The sequence below is a fragment of the Eumetopias jubatus genome, unplaced genomic scaffold (genome assembly GCF_037043125.1).
Source record: "Eumetopias jubatus isolate StellerSeaLion01/CBP00866 unplaced genomic scaffold, mEumJub1_p1.0 scaffold_10, whole genome shotgun sequence".
NCBI classification, from domain to species: domain Eukaryota; kingdom Metazoa; phylum Chordata; class Mammalia; order Carnivora; family Otariidae; genus Eumetopias; species Eumetopias jubatus.
The window spans coordinates 61203243-61220268 of NW_028274816.1; the positions used below are offsets into that span (position 1 = coordinate 61203243).

At 56.9% G+C, this 17026-nt stretch overlaps 1 protein-coding gene across 1 annotated transcript; it reads left to right on the forward strand.

Moving 5' to 3' along the window:
- Nucleotides 1-1470: 1470 nt before the first annotated feature.
- On the forward strand, nucleotides 1471-16312 carry CACNG8 (calcium voltage-gated channel auxiliary subunit gamma 8). The gene is made up of 4 exons (XM_028094732.2): nucleotides 1471-1810; nucleotides 12241-12324; nucleotides 13400-13540; nucleotides 15558-16312. The coding sequence occupies exons 1-4, from the start codon at nucleotides 1633-1635 to the stop codon at nucleotides 16310-16312; spliced, it is 1158 nt and encodes a 385-aa protein (XP_027950533.2). The 5' UTR covers nucleotides 1471-1632.
- Nucleotides 16313-17026: the final 714 nt, after the last annotated feature.

The following is a 17026-nucleotide window of genomic DNA, read 5'->3' on the forward strand; positions in this document are numbered from 1 at the left end:
AAGAGAGTGGGAGGTCCAAGTGAGTTGGGGAGATCTGGAGTTGGGGGGTTCATCAGTGTGATGAAGACAACAGGGAACCAGGGCTCCTGTCAGGGGATTTGGAGGCAGTGGGAGATGATGGAAGGGCAGAGGAACGGGGTGGGAGAGATGCTGGGCAGAGTGGGGGGTTCTCCCTGGACTGCAGTGGGAGTTTGGATCAAACATCGGGAGATTTCTGAATGGAGAGGAAATGTGGGTCTGGGGGAAGGGATTCCTGTGAGTAGCTCCTCCGTGGAGCTCATGGAGGAAATTTTTCTTAATGGAGGAGGAGAAAGTGATGGCTATGATGAGTTTGCCTAAGTTGTAGAGACAGTGGGGGCCAGATTTGGAAGACTTTTTTAAGCAAAGCAGAGGGTGGGGGATTTTGCTTGAGTCCAAGATGTAGTAGGGGATTGCGGTTTGTCCAAGGGAGACAGTGGGTGCTGTAGAGTGAGCATGAGGGAGATGGGGGCATTCTTCTAAACCAGAGGGTCCGACGTGTTGGTTGCCCATTAGAATCCCCCAGGGAACTTCCAAAAACCTAGATGCTCTGGGGCTACAGCCCAGATCACTGAAATCAGGATTTCTCTGATGGGGCTCAGGTGGGGCTCAGGTGGGGCTCAGGTGGGGCTCAGGTGGGGCTCAGGTGGGGCTCAGGTGGGTATCCTAAAGACCAGGTATCCTGATCTCTAAGGTCCTTTGGTGATTTCACAGTGCGTTTGAGGTTCAGAACCTTGGTCCAGAGACATAGGGGTCTGAGTGGGGAAGGGGGTTCCTACCCAGAAGGGACTGTAGGGGGATGGGGGTGGTAGTGGTGGTGACCATGTGGTTCTTCTTAGTTGTGCAAACAGTCAGGATTCCTTGGGAAGATTTTTGTTAGCTGAGGAGAGATTGAGAAATTTATGTTTCTTGAGTACAGGACATAGTAGGTGAGGAGGTGAAACTTGCAGGGGACGTGGGGGAGGCACAGAACTGAGAGAGATAAGAATGGTGATGGGGATCTTGTAGGTTCCTTGGGAGGAGGAAGCCCTGGGGCCAGAGTGGGGGGGTGGCTTTCGCGGTGGGGAAGACTGGAGGACCAGGGGGCGGAGCGGGAAGGCGCAGGAGGAGTGTCTACTGTGTCAGGCACCGTGGGGGGATTTTTCCCAGTGGGATTTAGTGGGAAGACCGCCCTGGGCCGAGGGAGACTTTTTCAGAGAAAGGGAGGCAGGGAGAACCCGAGTGGAAGGAGTTTCTTCAACCTAGGAAGTAGTGGGGGTTCTTTGTGGGGTGGGGGCGGCTCTGTCCTTCTGGACTAATCCGTTTTCTGCTCCCCGCCCCCCCACCAGCCGGCGACCATGGCCGCCCTCTGACCCCCTCCGGGGCCGCGCCTCCTCCTCGCCGCCCCCGCCCAGCCCGGCCGGCCCCGGGCCCCCGATTCTGCCTGCGCTGTGCCCCCCCCCAGCCGCCGGCACGGCCCCGCCCCCGCTGCCCCGGTGGTGGCCCACGGCCCCCCGGCTGCCCGTGGTCAAACTGGAGTCGCTGAAGCGCTGGAACGAAGAGAGGGGCCTTTGGTGCGAGAAGGGGGTGCAGGTGCTGCTGACCACGGTGGGCGCCTTCGCTGCCTTCGGCCTCATGACCATCGCCATCAGCACCGACTACTGGCTGTACACGCGCGCCTTCATCTGCAACACCACCAACCTCACGGCCAGCGACGACGCGCCGCCCCACCGCGGGGGCGGCGGCTCCTCTGAGAAGAAGGACCCCGGCGGCCTCACCCACTCGGGGCTCTGGAGGATCTGCTGCCTGGAAGGTAGGGTGCGGGGGGCCCCTGCCTCGCGCCCCTCCTCCCCCTCCAGACTCCAGGCCCCTCTCCGCCGGCTGCTTCCCACTGCTGCCCGCCCTCCCCCGCCCCGTCACCTCTCCTGGGACGCCGGCCCCCTCCCGCATCCCCCCCCCCCCCGCCCCGCACACCCTCCCCTCCCCTCTGGCCCTGGCGCCTGGTCCTGCCTCCTGGGCGCCTCCTGCCCGCTGCCATCGGCCCCTCTGCCTCCTCCCTCCACGGCGCCCTCCGCCTTCAGTCTTCTTCCCTCGCGCCTTTGCCCCTGGACCTCCCTTCCTCTCCGGGGCTGTCTGTGCTCCTCCAGGCCCCCGCTCAGCTTCTCTGCACAGACACCCTACCCCAGGCCCCACCGTTCCCCCTGCCCCTTCTTCCTCCTCTCCTGCTGTTTCTCCCTCAGACGTCATGGTCATGGCCCCCCTCTGGGCAGAGCTCATGACCCTCTCCTCTCTTCCCTCCTGTAGACTCCAGTCATGCTTGGCTCTCCCCGTTAGGATCGCCGTCAGCCTCCCATCCCGGCCCTAGGCCTCCTCTGCTTCATTTCCCCTCCACTCACATCTCCTTCACCTCTTCCTCCTCCTTGAATACCTCGCTTCTGGGCTCTAAGGCCACCGCCTCTTCCAGTCTCTGTCTCTGCTCTGTCCTTGGGTCTTGCTCTCCCTCTTGCCGCCCTTCTCCTAGCTGGGGCCCTCCACCTCCACCTCCACTCACCAGCCCACTGCCGCTCTCTCCCTCCCCAGCTCTTCCTCCCTCCCGCTCAGCTTTGCTGTGTCTTTGCACAGCCCTGGGCCGCCGGGGCGGGAGGCAGGACGCCTGGGTCCCAGGCCCACCGTGCGTCTGTCCTCGTGTGAATGCTCTCTTTTCACCTCCCTGAGCCTCACAGCTCTCATCTGCAACTACACAATCCCAAACCTCGCCTCCAGCATCAAAAAGACCAAGATCCCTCCACTTCTTATCGCTCTCTTTTCCCATGCTTTCCTCCTCTCTTTTGCTGAGCACTCATGGTGAGCAAGGAGTGCAATGGTCTCATTTAATCCTGTGAGGCAGGTGCACCCTCCTGTCAGGGCTCAGAGAGGTTAAGCCACTTGCCCAAGGTCGCCCAGCTGTGATTGGGGCAGAGCCAAGAGAACTCAGGTCTGAAGGATGGGATGTGCAGATATGCTTTGTCTGGTGTGCCAAGTGTTTAAAACTGAAACCCAAATCCGAATCAGTTGCCAACATTTAAAAATAGGGAGACTTCACATTGAAAATCTGATTTCCGGCTTCTTTTGAACTAGTGGAAGATCTGACAACGCAGGGCCTCCTCCTGCAGTGGCCACGATCGGCCCGTCCAAGCAGCAGCTGCTCCTTCAGATCAGGCACGCGGCCTGTGGGTCCCCACAGTCCCGCCTCTGCTCCCTATCGCCTCACACCTGTCCACTCTCTCATTATGGTACTTCCTTCCTCCTGTGGACATTCGAGTCCAGTCCTTTCAATGGCTGACCAAGAACCAGGTAACCAGCCGCGTGTGGGGTCTTGCATCGAATAGGACAGAGTACAGCATATAATAAGAATGCCATCCTCCCCCCCCTCCCTCCCTCCCTCCCTCCCTCCCTCCCTCCTTCCCTCCCTCCCTCCATCCCTCCCTCCCTCCCTCCCTCCATCCCTCCCTCCCTCCCTCCCTCCCTCCATCCCTCCCTCCATCTCTCCCTCCCTCCATCCCTCCCTCCATCCCTCCCTCCCTCCCTCCCTCCCTCCATCCCTCATCCTCCTCCATCCCTCCCTCCATCCCTCCCTCCCTCCATCCCTCCCTCCATCCCTCCCTCCATCTCTCCCTCCCTCCATCCCTCCCTCCCTCCCTCCCTCCATCCCTCCCTCCCTCCCTCCCTCCCTCCATCCCTCCCTCCCTCCCTCCCTCCCTCCTTCCCCCCTCCATCTCTCCCTCCCTCCATCCCTCCCTCCATCCCTCCCTCCCTCCCTCCTCCTCCTCCTCCATCCCTCCATCCCTCCCTCCATCCCTCCCTCCATCCCTCCCTCCCTCCCTCCATCCCTCCCTCTATCCCTCCCTCCCTCCCTCCATCCCTCCCTCCCTCCATCCCTCCCTCCATCCCTCCCTCCATCCCTCCATCCCTCCTCCCTCCCTCCATCCATCCCTCCCTCCCTCCCTCCCTCCATCCCTCCCTCCCTCCATCCCTCCCTCCATCCCTCCCTCCATCTCTCCCTCCCTCCATCCCTCCCTCCCTCCCTCCCTCCCTCCTTCCCTCCCTCCCTCCATCCCTCCCTCCATTCTCTCCCTCCCTCCATCCCTCCATCCATCCCTCCATCCCTCCCTCCCTCCATCCTCCCTCCCTCCCTCCCTCCCTCCCCTCCATCCCTCCCTCCCTCCATCCCTCCCTCCATCCCTCCCTCCATCCCTCCCTCCCTCCCTCCATCCTCCCTCCATCCCTCCTCCCTCCCTCCATCCCTCCCTTCCTCCCTCCCTCCCTCCCTCCCTCCATCCCTCCCTCCCTCCATCCCTCCCCTCCATCCCTCCCTCCATCTCTCCCTCCCTCCATCCCTCCCTCCATCCCTCCCTCCCTCCCTCCATCCCTCCCTCCATCTCCCTCCCTCCTCCATCCTCCCTCCCTCCCTCCATCCCTCCCTCCCTCCATCCCTCCCTCCATCCCTCCCTCCCTCCCTCCCTCCCTCCCTCTCTCCATCCCTCCATCCCTCCCTCCATCCCTCCATCCCTCCATCCATCCCTCCCTCCCTCCTCCCTCTCTCCATCCCTCCATCCCTCCCTCCATCCCTCCCTCCCTCCCTCCCTCCATCCCTCCCTCCATCCCTCCATCCCTCCCTCCCTCCCTCCCCTCCCTCCATCCCTCCCTCCCTCCATCCCTCCCTCCCTCCCTCCCTCCCTCCATCCCATCCCTCCCTCCATCCCTCCTTCCCTCCTCCTCCCTCCCTCCCTCCCTCCTCCTCCCTCCCTCCCTCCTCCCTCCCTCCCTCCCTCCATCCCTCCCTCCCTCCCTCCCTCCCTCCATCCCTCCCTCCCTCCATCCCTCCTCCCTCCCTCCTCCTCTCCATCCCTCCATCCCTCCCTCCCTCCCTCCATCCCTCCCTCCATCCCTCCCTCCCTCCCTCCCTCCATCCATCCCTCCATCCCTCCCTCCCTCCCTCCATCCCTCCATCCCTCCCTCCCTCCCTCCATCCCTCCCTCTATCCCTCCCTCCCTCCCTCCATCCCTCCCTTCCTCCCTCCCTCCCTCCCTCCATCCCTCCCTCCATCTCTCCCTCCTTCCCTCCCTCCCTCCCTCCCTCCCTCCATCCCTCCCTCCCTCCCTCCATCCCTCCCTCCCTCTCTCCCTCCCTCCCTCCCTCCCTCCCTCTCTCCATCCCTCCATCCCTCCCTCCCTCCCTCCATCCCTCCCTCCATCCCTCCCTCCCTCCATCCCTCCCTCCATCCCTCCCTCCCTCCCTCCCTCCCTCCATCCCTCCCTCCATCCCTCCCTCCATCCCTCCATCCCTCCCTCCCTCCCTCCCTCCCTCCATCCCTCCCTCCATCCCTCCCTCTATCTCTCCCTCCATCCCTCCATCCATCCACCCATCCATCCGACCAATATTTATTGGGTTTATACTATGCGCCAGGCACTGTTCTTGATCGCGGGGCGATGGCAGCGAAAAACAGAAGATCCCTGTTTTTGTATGTGTTCTATTCAAGAGGGAGAGACAAATAATAAGAAAGATAAGTAAACAAAACCTTTACGGTGTTCGCTGGCACTAAGTGCTGAGGAGCGCGGAGGAGAGGAGGGAATGTGTTAGGGCACACGTGTGAAGTTGCAGGTGAGGAGACAAGGATGGGCTTCGCCGAGCAGGTGACCTCGGAGTGGAGGTCTGAAGGAAGTGAGAGATGGAGCCACACGGCTCTCTGGGGGAAAGAGCCACAGCGAAGGCCCTGAGGTGGGAGCCTGTGTGCCTGGACCCCGGCAGAGTGAGTGAGGGGACGTGGTGGGAGATGCCATCCAAGAGAGAACAGGCCCCGATTTCACATGTTCTAGGTGCTGGAATATGACTTGCCTTTCCCGTCCAGAGTTCCTGAGCTGGCTTACATTGCAGACCAGAGCAGGAGCGCTCTGGCCCGCTGGGGAGAGACTGAAGGGAGGGAGGACCGGCGAGGCTTGTCTGGGCTGGGGGCGGGTGGAGTTGGAGACGTGATCTGAATTCAGAGCGTGTCCCAAAGCTAGAGTGGCGGTGGGGGTTGTGGCATTGCCGGCCGGGTGGCTGTGGGAGGTGAGAGAGAGAGAGAGAGACAGAGAGAGAGGTCGGGGTGTCTCTAAAACAGCATCTCTCAACCTCAGCACTGTTGACACTTTGGCGTGGATGGTTCTGAGCTGTGGGGGCCGTCCTGCGCATTGCAGGGGGGCTCGACAGCATCCTGGCGTCCACCTTCTCTCCTCCGTGCCAGGAGCAGTCCCCACGTCGTGACAACCAAAACTGTCAACTGTCTCTGGTCTGGGAATAAATTCGCCCCCGGTGAGAGTCACTGCTCCCAGGGCTGTGGCCTGAGCGCCTGAGCATGGAGGGGGTGGGGGTGGGGGTGCAGGCAGGGGGCCCCTGGAGGATGGTACAGCGGGCGTTTCATTTCATTTATTTTATTGTCTCTGATCTAATTTATTGTGAGCAGAGATATCAGGAGCTCCATTTTGGACATGTTACATTTGGGATGCCTATTAGGGATACCACCTAGGACAAGGGGGGGGCATGGCAAAATGCCATACAGTCAATATTTTAGGCTCTGTGGACCTGTCCCTGTCACAGCCACTCCTGAAAACAACCAAAGACAACACGTGAGTGAATGAACGTGGCCGTGTTCCAGTTACACTCCTATGTGGACACCGACATCTGAATTTCGTATCTTTCTCACGTGCCACAAAACACTCTCCTTTGATTTTTTTTTTTTTTCAGTCACTTAGGAAATGTAAAATCCATTCTTCGCTGGATTTGGCAGGCTGGGTTTGGCCCACGGGTTGTAGTTTGCTGACCCCCCGATCTAAGCTGTGAGCGATATGATGTATGAGGCCAGAGTTCAGGGGATAGTCTGGGCTGGAGATATAAATTGGGGGGGGTCATTGCATATGGATGGATGAGGTCACCTAGAGAATGCGAAGAGAGAAACATACCAAACAATTAGATGAAGGGCTGCAGCCTGAGCTAGTCCACTATGAAAAAAGAGATGAGAGAAGCCAGCAAAAGGAGCTCAGAAAGCAGGAGCCACGGAGATTTAGGGAAAATGAGGTAAGTGGGTATCCCAGAAGCCAAAGGAAATGTTGCAAGGAGAGTGTAAATGAAGGTGTGTTTGTGCCACAGGATGCTCACAATAGCCCTGTGCGATAGGTACCCCTGTTATCTCCACCTTCTAGAAATAGAAGCGAAGGCTCAGAGAAAGTGAAGCGACTCTCCCAAGGTCACATGACTAATAGGTAGTCGAGTCTGGATTTGAATCCAGGTCTGTTTTATTTCCTAGGAGAACAAAGCAATGCATCCACCAGCTTCCAGCCCATGTGGGACCCAGGAATGTAGAAACTGAGCCCCCTGGACCATTGCCTCCTGAAGGCACTGGATCCCTGTGGATTTTCAGGTTCCGTCCCCATGTCCCTGTGAGTCTCCCCGGCAGATGCAGTAGATGGAGTGGCTGAGACACAGACTTTGGGACAAGACTGGGATTGGTTTACCTCCTGTCTGCCGAGCACAGCAGGGTGACCTCGGACCACACATTGAAACTGTCTGTGCCTCGTTTCCATCCTCCGAGGAGTGGGAATTGCAATAGCCCCTGACCCACAGGGATTGTGGAGGGGTTCGATGAGCTGCAATTGTAAGGCATTTCAAAGGCTAGCAGGCACAGAGTAAGGGCTAGATTATGTCGTTCATATTTTGTTGTTGCTGTTCTTCTAATTATTCAGAATTCAGGTGACTGCCCTGAGCCCCATCTTCCTTGATAGCCCAGAAATCCCAGCCTCTTACCCAGCACTGCTCAACAGAAACATCACACAAGCTGCATATAGGATTTAAATTTTTCATTAGCTACATTCGTATAAGGAAAAAGGAGAAGTTTCAATGAATATAATTTAATAAATAGAATTTATACACTATAATAAATCAATATAAAGGCTAATAATATCTTTTATTTAACCAAGCATAGCCAAATATTATCATTTTAATATGTAATATAAAAATTATTGATGGAATATTATGCATTTTTTTCATACTAAGACTGAAACTTGGTGCGTATTTTATGCTCACACCTCATCTCAATTGCCACGTTTCAAGTGCCCAAGAGCCACCTGGGGCTGGTGGCATCCATGTGGGTGTAGCCCCCTCCTCAGGAATCAAGACCCTGGACCCACAGCTCCATTTATTCAAGCTGGTTATCTAAAGCCCCTGTGCTCAGCACTTTGCATGTCTTATTATCTCACCAAATCCTCCCAATTGTGTCAGGGGCGGTGGTATGAGGAGGAAGCTGATGGCCAGCAAGGGAAGTGAGTCAGCCACACGGTCACCCAACATGTGAGGGGCAGAGCGGGCTGGAACCCACTTCCCCATTCACCCTCACTGCAGCACCCCCACCCCCTCACTCCTGCCTACCCCGGTCTGTGCTGGGCAAGCTCGGGGGAGACCCAGGGACACATTACTGCCATCCCTGCACATAAAAAGCTCCTGGCTCAGCCCAGTCAGGTCAGATCATATGCAGAAGCCTGTTGCATAGCCCCTGTATTCTGCCCTTGACTCTGTGTTTCACTGAACTCTTATCAAACCCTATGAGGTCATGTCATTGTCCTCATTTCCCAAATGAGGAAGCTGAGACTCAAGAGCATTCAAGTCCCAAAAGCCACACAGGTGGGAAGTGGCCATCCTGGCACGTGAGTCCAGAGAATATGCTCCACTCTCTTAAATATACTCACTCTCTGAAGCCCAGCTGTGGTTAATCTCCTCTGCCCCCCCCAAATTAACATCTACACGGGACTAAGCAGCTTCTTTCAGTCTATGCTCAGTTTTCTCATCTATAAAGCAGGGACGTCATTATTGTCCAGTATCCCTAGGGTTTGTCATAATTACTGAGTGCATTAATACCGGACAAATGCTCGGAGAGGTGCTCAGTGTGTGGTTAGCCCTCAGTACATACTGGTTATCATTACTGCTGTCATCGCTAATCTGTTGAGAGGGTCTGTGTGCCGTGCGCTTTACATGCTCAACCTCATTTAATTATGATAACTGTTTTGAGAGACGTACTGTGACCCCATTCAAGAAAGGAGAGAACTTGAACCCACAGTCTTACCGACCACATCATGATGGATGTGCTGATGGATAAGTTTGCACTTGAGAGGTGTATAATTAATCATTCATTCATTTTTTTTTAAATTGTGGTAAAATATAACAAAACATAACATTAAATTTATCATCTTAACCATTTTTAGGGGTACAATATGGTAGTGTTAAGTACACTCGCAATTCTGCCGTTCTCCAGAACTCTTCTCATCTTGCAAAATGAAACTGTCCCCATTAAACAAAAACTCCCCATGCCCTTCCGCCAGCCCCTGGCATGCACCACTCTACCCTCTGTCTATGAATTTGACTCCTCTAGACACCCCATATAAGTGGAATCATATAATATTTGTATTTTTGTGACTGGCTTACTTCACTCAAGCATGATGTCTTCAAAGTTCATCCGTGTTGCAGCACATAGTCAGAATTCCCTTACTTTTTAAGGCTGAATAATACTCCATTGTATGTATAGACCACATTCTACTTATCCGTTCATTCACCAGTGGACACTTGGGTTGTTTTTGGATGTTGTGAATAATGTTGCTATGAAAATGAGTGTACACATGTTTCTTAGAGACCCTGCTTTGAATTCTCTTGAGTGTATACCCAGAAGTGGAATTGCAGGGCATATAGTAACACTGTTTTTAATTAAAAATTTTTTAATTAATTAATTTTTAAAATGGTAGCAGCTGGCACCATTTTCCATCCCCACCAACAGTGCACAAGGGTTCCAATTTCTCCACATCCTCATCAGTGTTTGTTATTTTCTGTTTTGCTTTTTTTTTAAAGATTTTATTTATTTATCTGACAGAGCACAAGTATGCAGAGTGGCAGGCAGAGGGAGAGGGAGAAGCAGACTCCCCGCTCAGCTGGGAACCCGACTCGGGACTCGATCCCAGGACCCTGGGATCATGACCTGAGCCAAAGGCAGACGCTTAACTGACTGAGCCACCCAGGTGTCCCTGTTTTGCTTTTTTAAAATAGTAGCCATCCTGGTGGGTATGAGGTGGTATCTCATTGTGGTTTTGATTTGCATTTCCCTAATGATTAGTGATGTCGAGCACGTTTTCATGTCCTTGGCCCATTCAATCGTACTCTCATAAAAATATTTATTAAGGGGGCGCCTGAGTGGCTCAGTTGGTTGAGCGACTGCCTTCGGCTCAGGTCATGATCCTGGAGTCCCGGGATCGAGTCCCGCATCGGGCTCCCTGCTCGGCGGGGAGTCTGCTTCTCCCTCTGACCCTCTTCTCTCTCTCATTCTCTCTCTCAAATAAATAAATAAATAAAATCTTTAAAAAAATATTTATTAAGCACTAAGTGCTAGGCATTGTTCTAGATGCTTGGAAGATTAGTGGTGAACTGAACAGCCCGTAACCTTATATGCCAGTAGGGCAAACTGCTGTGCTTTAATTCTGCTTCCACCACCTATCAGCTGTGAATTGATTAATCCTTTCTGTGGCTCTGCTTCCTCATCTGGACAATGGGTAGATTGACTGATATCAACTGAGCACTTAATTATGTTCTAGGCAAAGTGCTAAAGCTCTTTACCTGGATTCAATCCTCACAACAATCCCACGACGTAGGTCCTGTTATCCCCTTTTATAGGTGAAAGGACTGAAGCAAATTGGCCTAAGTAACACCAACAAGGTCACAGAATCAGGACATGATGGAGTTGGGTTTCATTATCGAGCAGTGTGAGTCCAATTCCCAACGTTTGGCCACTGCGCAACACCAATAACATTATCTATTTCATGGGGCTCTTGGGACCTCCAGATGAGTTAATCCACCTAGGAAGCACTTAGCAAATGTTAGCTGTTAGTGGAATTACTCACTGCCTTATATTCCTTCTTCCCAATCCTTTCCTTTATCCCCATTATTTTCCCTGTCATCTTCTGCCTCCAATCTCCCCTTCTGCTATGCCTATATTCATTCATAATTTCATTCATTCATTCAACACCCATGTGTTGAGGCCTCCTTTGTGCCAGGCGATGCTAGGGACACACAGAGGAATCAGACTCCCTGTCTTCCCCCTGCAGGAGCTCCCAGCTTACTGAGGAAGAAGAAGCTCATAAAGCAACCCTATGCATGCCTAAAAAAAGGGGGGGGGTGTACCGCAGGGAACTATTCCACCCTAGAGGGGGAAACTGACCCAACTTTGGTGGGAGGCGTGTGCGTGTGCGTGCCCGCGCGCGCGTACACAGGGCAAGCTTCCTCAAGCAGGTACCCTGTGAGCTGCCCTTTGCAGGCTAAGTTTTTCATCAGTGAAGAATGTGAACGGAATCCACAGCATGGGCAAAGGCCTGCAGGTTGGAAGGAGCCTGGAGAATCGAGGAAACTAAATGTATCTGTATTTATATTTATTTACATATCAATCTCCAGTTAGGTGATAGAGGTAGTAGAATAGGAACTGTCCCCAAAGTTGAGAAGATGGGTCCACAAAGGGTGTGAGGATGAGGATTCTGGGATGGAAGAAGGGGGTGAGACTGCATGACGCCTAGAGGCATACTTCCTCACATGCCTCTACTTGCTCCAGCCACTCCATCTCCCTCCAGAGGATTCCAGGTAAGAGACTGGGAAGCCCTCGCCCTAGAGGCAGAACTGAAGAGACTACAACTCCCATGGTCCAGTGGGGCTGCGCACTCACCGTTGGACTCAAGACTTCATAGGGCCTCATGGGAAATGTAGTCCTCGCCTTCTGTCCGCGCCTTCGTTTTCCCACGCATTTTCAGACCCGGCGACAAGTGCAGAGTTGCCGAGCGCCTTGACGTTGCCGAAGCCAGTGCCTTCTTTCTCATAGCGGGGGGGAAAACGGAAGGCCGGAGGGGTTGAGTGTCCTAGCCCGGGTTACAGGGCAAAGGTCTTTGCGGCCTTTTAGTGAGTGTTGCATGGGTGTCCCCCCCCCACCCCCCTTTCCTTTTTTCTTTCTTTAACTGCTGGGAAAACCGAGGACGAAGTTTAGAGTTTGTCCCAAATGCTGATAGGCTCAGGAGCCAGGATTTCCTGTCTCCCAATAGGCCCAGAGAGAGGAGGGGTTTGGGGAAGGAGGGGGGGGTCTTCTCTCACCGGGGGTTCTCCCAACTCTTAAAGCTCCACCCCCCCCACCATCACCCCCCCATCCCCCTCCAGGGTTGAAAAGAGGCGTCTGCGTGAAGATCAACCATTTCCCGGAGGACACGGACTACGATCATGACAGCGCGGAGTATCTGCTCCGTACGTGGGGGTCTGAGTCAGAGTGGGAGGGACTGCCGGGCCTGGGCCGGGGGCCGGAGCGCGGAGGGGGGCGCTGGGGAGCGGCACTTAGATCGACACGCTGCGACGAACTTGCCGGCCAATCCAAATCCAGATGTCGAGATCCTCTGGATCCCAATTGGTTTAGTGATCCCTCTCCCGCCCCCTCCTCTCACCTTGGGGCGGGCTGAGGGGGTGGGGGGGGATCCCGGGAGGTGATTGGCCGCCTTGCCGCCCGGGCTCGCGGCGACACTGCTCCGTGACTGGTTGTCGGTTTCTGGGCTGGGATTGGCCACTGAGGCGACCTGCAGCGCGCACGGGCCACTCTCGCGAGCTGGCTGAGGAAGCCGGTGCTGCGATTGGTAGCTACTCCGAGAACGCGGCAAATCCTGAATTGTGATTGGCTGCGGCCTCAGCGGGGCTCAGAAATCGCGAAATCCGTTTGCTGGGGTCTGGAGGGTGGGTGGAAAGGACTGCAGCTGGAGAAGGATAGACAGACAGACAGACAGACACACACACACAAGCGAAGCCCAGAGCAATAGACGGAGCCAGGCAGAAGGATAGGGGGTGGGGCACAGAGGGAGGAAGGGCGGGGAACCCAGAGAGATAGATGAAACCAGGCAGAAAGGGGGTGGGTAAGATATTAAGAGATTTGACAGATCTAGAGAAAGGGAAGAAATATGCAAAGGAGAAGGAAAAAGAGGGAGGGTCCACAGAGAAGTTCGGAGAAAAACAGAGAGGGAGAGTGATTTTGAGAAGTAAAAAGGAAAAAAAAATGTGCCAGGAGAAAGAAAAATAGGCCGAGGGAGAACGAAAAGGAGGAAGAAAAAAGGCGGGAGAGGAGATCAGACCGAAAAATAGAGAAATTTTAAAGAGGAGAGGGAATGAAAGAAAAAATGAAATGACCAGAACACAGGCAGAGAGGGAGACTTGGAGGTTTCTAGCGAGAGGAGCGGAGACGAAAGCGGGCAGGAAGCGCAGCGCGCGAGGGGCGCAAAGGGCCGCACCTGACGCCCAGGCTCCCACCCCTTCTCCCCTCCTCTCCTCTCCCTCGCAGGAGTCGTCCGGGCCTCCAGCATCTTCCCCATCCTCAGCGCCATCCTACTGCTGCTCGGGGGCGTGTGCGTGGCGGCCTCCCGGGTCTATAAGTCCAAGAGGAACATCATTCTGGGCGCAGGGATCCTGTTCGTGGCAGCAGGTGAGAGGCAGAGGGAGGGGGCGGCCGGCTGGGCGGCCACCTGCGCGGGCGCTTGTGTGTGTTATGTGTGTGTATGGGAGTGGGCGTGTGTGTGTATGTGCCTGCGCGTTTGCAAAGCCACCCTGCCCCACGCGCCTGCTGGGCCCTGGAGCCTTCCTAGGCTCTTTCTAAGCTCCATCGCCACCCGCTGGGCGAGGTAGGTGTCGCCTTCGCGCCGTCTTTGGGGGGAACAAGCCCAGCACTGACAGGTGTCTGGCGCGTAATCAGGGATGCGGGGAGCTTACGTTCCAAAGCCCGCAGTTCTGCAGGCGGAAGGGGCGGGGCTTGGGGGAGGGGTGGGGCCTTGAGACAATCGGGGTCTTGAAACTAGAGGGGTGGGGCTGGCTTCCCGATAACTGAGCGGCAGATGGAGGGGAGGAACGTGTTTTAAGGGGCGGGGCCTCGTGAACCCCGGCAGATCCAGGAAGAGGCTGGTCCTGGGAAACCATCTAGACCAACTTCGAGTGAGGTTTCCCCACTCTCCCCCCCCCCCCCCAGGTGCTTCCCTGCTTTTCTACGTGAAATGAGTAGTGCTGGGAAATTCCAGGGGGCAGAATCCAGGGAAGGGGGAGGATTTAGCATAAAGAGCAGGGGGTGCTTTGGGGATGGGTCAAGATCTGCTTTTAAGCCAGAGGACTGAAAGGGGGGGTGACAGGTGGAGAAGCCGCGTCTAGACCCGCAGGGGGCAGGGTTTGATGGGTTGGAAGCGGGGCTTGGGGTAGAAGGGTGACTTGATCCAGTAAGAGCGAATTTTAGACCAGCGAGGGGAGGGCCTAGACTAGATAACCAGTCTGGATTGATATCCTGAAAGGAAGAGTTTAGATCTACAAGGGACCGAGCCTAGAGAATCAGAGCGGAATTACCATATTAACAGTTTAAACGAGTGTAGGACTCAGGAGAAAACCCAGGTTTATAACGTTAAGGATTGAGTTAGACTAGTCAGGGTAGGGCCCGGAAACCCAGGCCGGGATTACGTCATCACGGGCAGGGTTTAGACCAGACCAAACAGGGTCTGGACCAACTGAGGCCAGGTTTAGACCAGACTAGTGGAGGTGGGGCCGGAGCTAGCTGGGAGTGGGGCTTCGACCCTCTAGGGGTGGGGCCTAGATCAACTGGGAAGGAATTTAGACCGTCTGTGACTAGGTCTGGGCCAGCCAGGGCCTGGACCACTGGGGCGTGATCCAGACTAGGCTTTCTTGGAGGCAGGGCCCCACCTGGGACGGGACAAGGACCACTCGGGGCGGGACACGGAGCACTTGGGGGCGGGGCCTAGGGCCCTCCACCCGTGGGTGGAGCTTAGACCAGCAAGGGGTGGGGCCTGGGCCAGCTCGGAAGGCATTTAGACCGCTTGAGGTGGGACAGGGACCATCCAGGCCGGGACATGGAGCATTAGGGGCAGGGCCTAGACCACCCAGGGGTGGAGCCTAGACCAGGGCGGTGCGGGGCCTGGGCCAGCTGGGGAGGAGTTTAGAGCACCTGAGAGGGGACAGGGATCATTTGGGGCGGGGCTTATGCCACTTAGGAGTGGAGATTAGACCGGCGTGGGGCGGGGCCTGGGCCAGCTCGGAAGTTTAGACCACCTGGAACCGGACAGGATCGTTTGGGGCGGTGCCTAGACCACCCGGGGGTGGAGCTTAGACCAGCGTGGGGCGGGGCCTAGGCCAGCTCGGGAGGAGTTTAGAGCTTTGGGGCGGGGCCTAGACCACCCGGGGTGGAGCTTAGACCAGTGTGGGGCGTGGCCTAGGTCAGCTCGGGGGGAGCTTAAAGCACCTGGGATGGGACAGAGATCGTTTGGGGCGGGGCCTAGACCATCCGGGGATGGAGCTTAGACCAGCGCGGGGCGGGGCCTGGGCCCCCGCTCCGGAGGAGCTAGAGCATCTGGGACTGGGCTCTTGACTGTCCCGGCGGGACAGCGGGGTGGGGCGGGGGCGGGGCCGGGGGTGGCCTCCAGGCTCCCGTCTGACCGTCCCCCGCCCAGGCCTGAGCAACATCATCGGCGTGATCGTGTACATCTCGGCCAACGCGGGCGAGCCGGGCCCGAAGCGGGACGAGGAGAAGAAGAACCACTACTCGTATGGCTGGTCCTTCTACTTCGGCGGGCTGTCGTTCATCCTGGCCGAGGTGATCGGCGTGCTGGCCGTCAACATCTACATCGAGCGCAGCCGCGAGGCGCACTGCCAGTCTCGCTCGGACCTGCTCAAGGCCGGCGGGGGCGCGGGCGGCAGTGGCGGGAGCGGCCCCTCGGCCATCCTCCGTCTGCCCAGTTACCGCTTCCGCTACCGCCGCCGCTCCCGCTCTAGCTCCCGCTCCAGCGAGCCGTCGCCGTCGCGGGACGCGTCTCCCGGCGGCGCCGGGGGCCCGGGCTTCGCCTCCACGGACATCTCCATGTACACGCTCAGCCGCGACCCGTCTAAGGGCAGCGTGGCCGCGGGGCTGGCGGGGGCCGGCGGTGGCGGCGGCGGCGGCGGCGGCGGCGGGGCGTACGGCGGAGCGGGCGCGGGCGGCGGCGGGGCGGGCGCCGAGCGGGACCGCGGGGGGGCGCCCGGCTTCCTCACGCTGCACAACGCCTTCCCCAAGGAGGCAGGGGGTGGCGTCACGGTCACGGTCACCGGGCCGCCCGCCGCGCCCGCGCCCGCCCCGCCCGCGCCCGCCGCGCCTGCCCCCGGGACCCTGGCCAAAGAGGCCGCCGCCTCCAACACCAACACGCTCAACAGGAAAACCACGCCGGTGTAGGGGCGCGCGCCGGGGGGCGCCGAGGGGGCGTGTCCGGGGCGCGTGCGCGGGCGCGCGTGCAACGAGGCTGCCGAGGGGCGGGGGCGCCCCTCCCTCCCCGCGAGCGCGCTGGAGACTGCTTGGCCTTCCCCCGCGCCCCGCGCTCGGATCGGGGACCCCCCCGAGGGAGGGGGTCGTTGGGAGGGGGCGTCGTGTTTTATTTTTTGGGGGGAGGGGGGAGGGCCGTGGAGTTTTTTTGCAGTTTTGAGATGTTTTCTTTTTAATGTTTTGCTGTGTGCATGTGGGGGCGGGGCGGGGGGAGGGAGGGACTCCCAGCCCAGCCCAACTCCTGGAGAGGGGCCCATAACACACGAATATATAGTTATACCTACAAACTATATATATATATGCCCTATGTAAAGAGGCAGAAAGGTAAAGAGAAGGCTTGCAGAAAGGCAAAGTAACAAGGAATGGACGTGGGCATTCATTCACTTTCTCATTCATTATTCCACAAGGGTTTATTGAGTGCCTGTTGTGTACCAGGAAGGTACTGGGGAGGGAACATAGCGGGCACAGAGAGTGACTCGTTCATTCATTATCCGAAATTTATTTGTATACTTAAGCACCAGACATTGTGCTGGATGCTGAGCCTACAGAAGGAAGGAAGACAGACAGGGTTCCCCAATGTCCTCACTGAGTTTGCTGCTTGTGCAAGAGACAAACATTAATCAAAGA

Coding starts and splice junctions, on each gene's coding strand:
- CACNG8 (XM_028094732.2), top strand. CDS start 1,633: ATGACCATCGCCATCAGCACCGACTACTGGCTGTACACGCGCGCCTTC. Junction 12,325..13,399: donor CAGCGCGGAGTATCTGCTCC/GTACGTGGGGGT, acceptor TCTCCCTCGCAG/GAGTCGTCCGGGCCTCCAGC. Junction 13,541..15,557: donor GATCCTGTTCGTGGCAGCAG/GTGAGAGGCAGA, acceptor TCCCCCGCCCAG/GCCTGAGCAACATCATCGGC.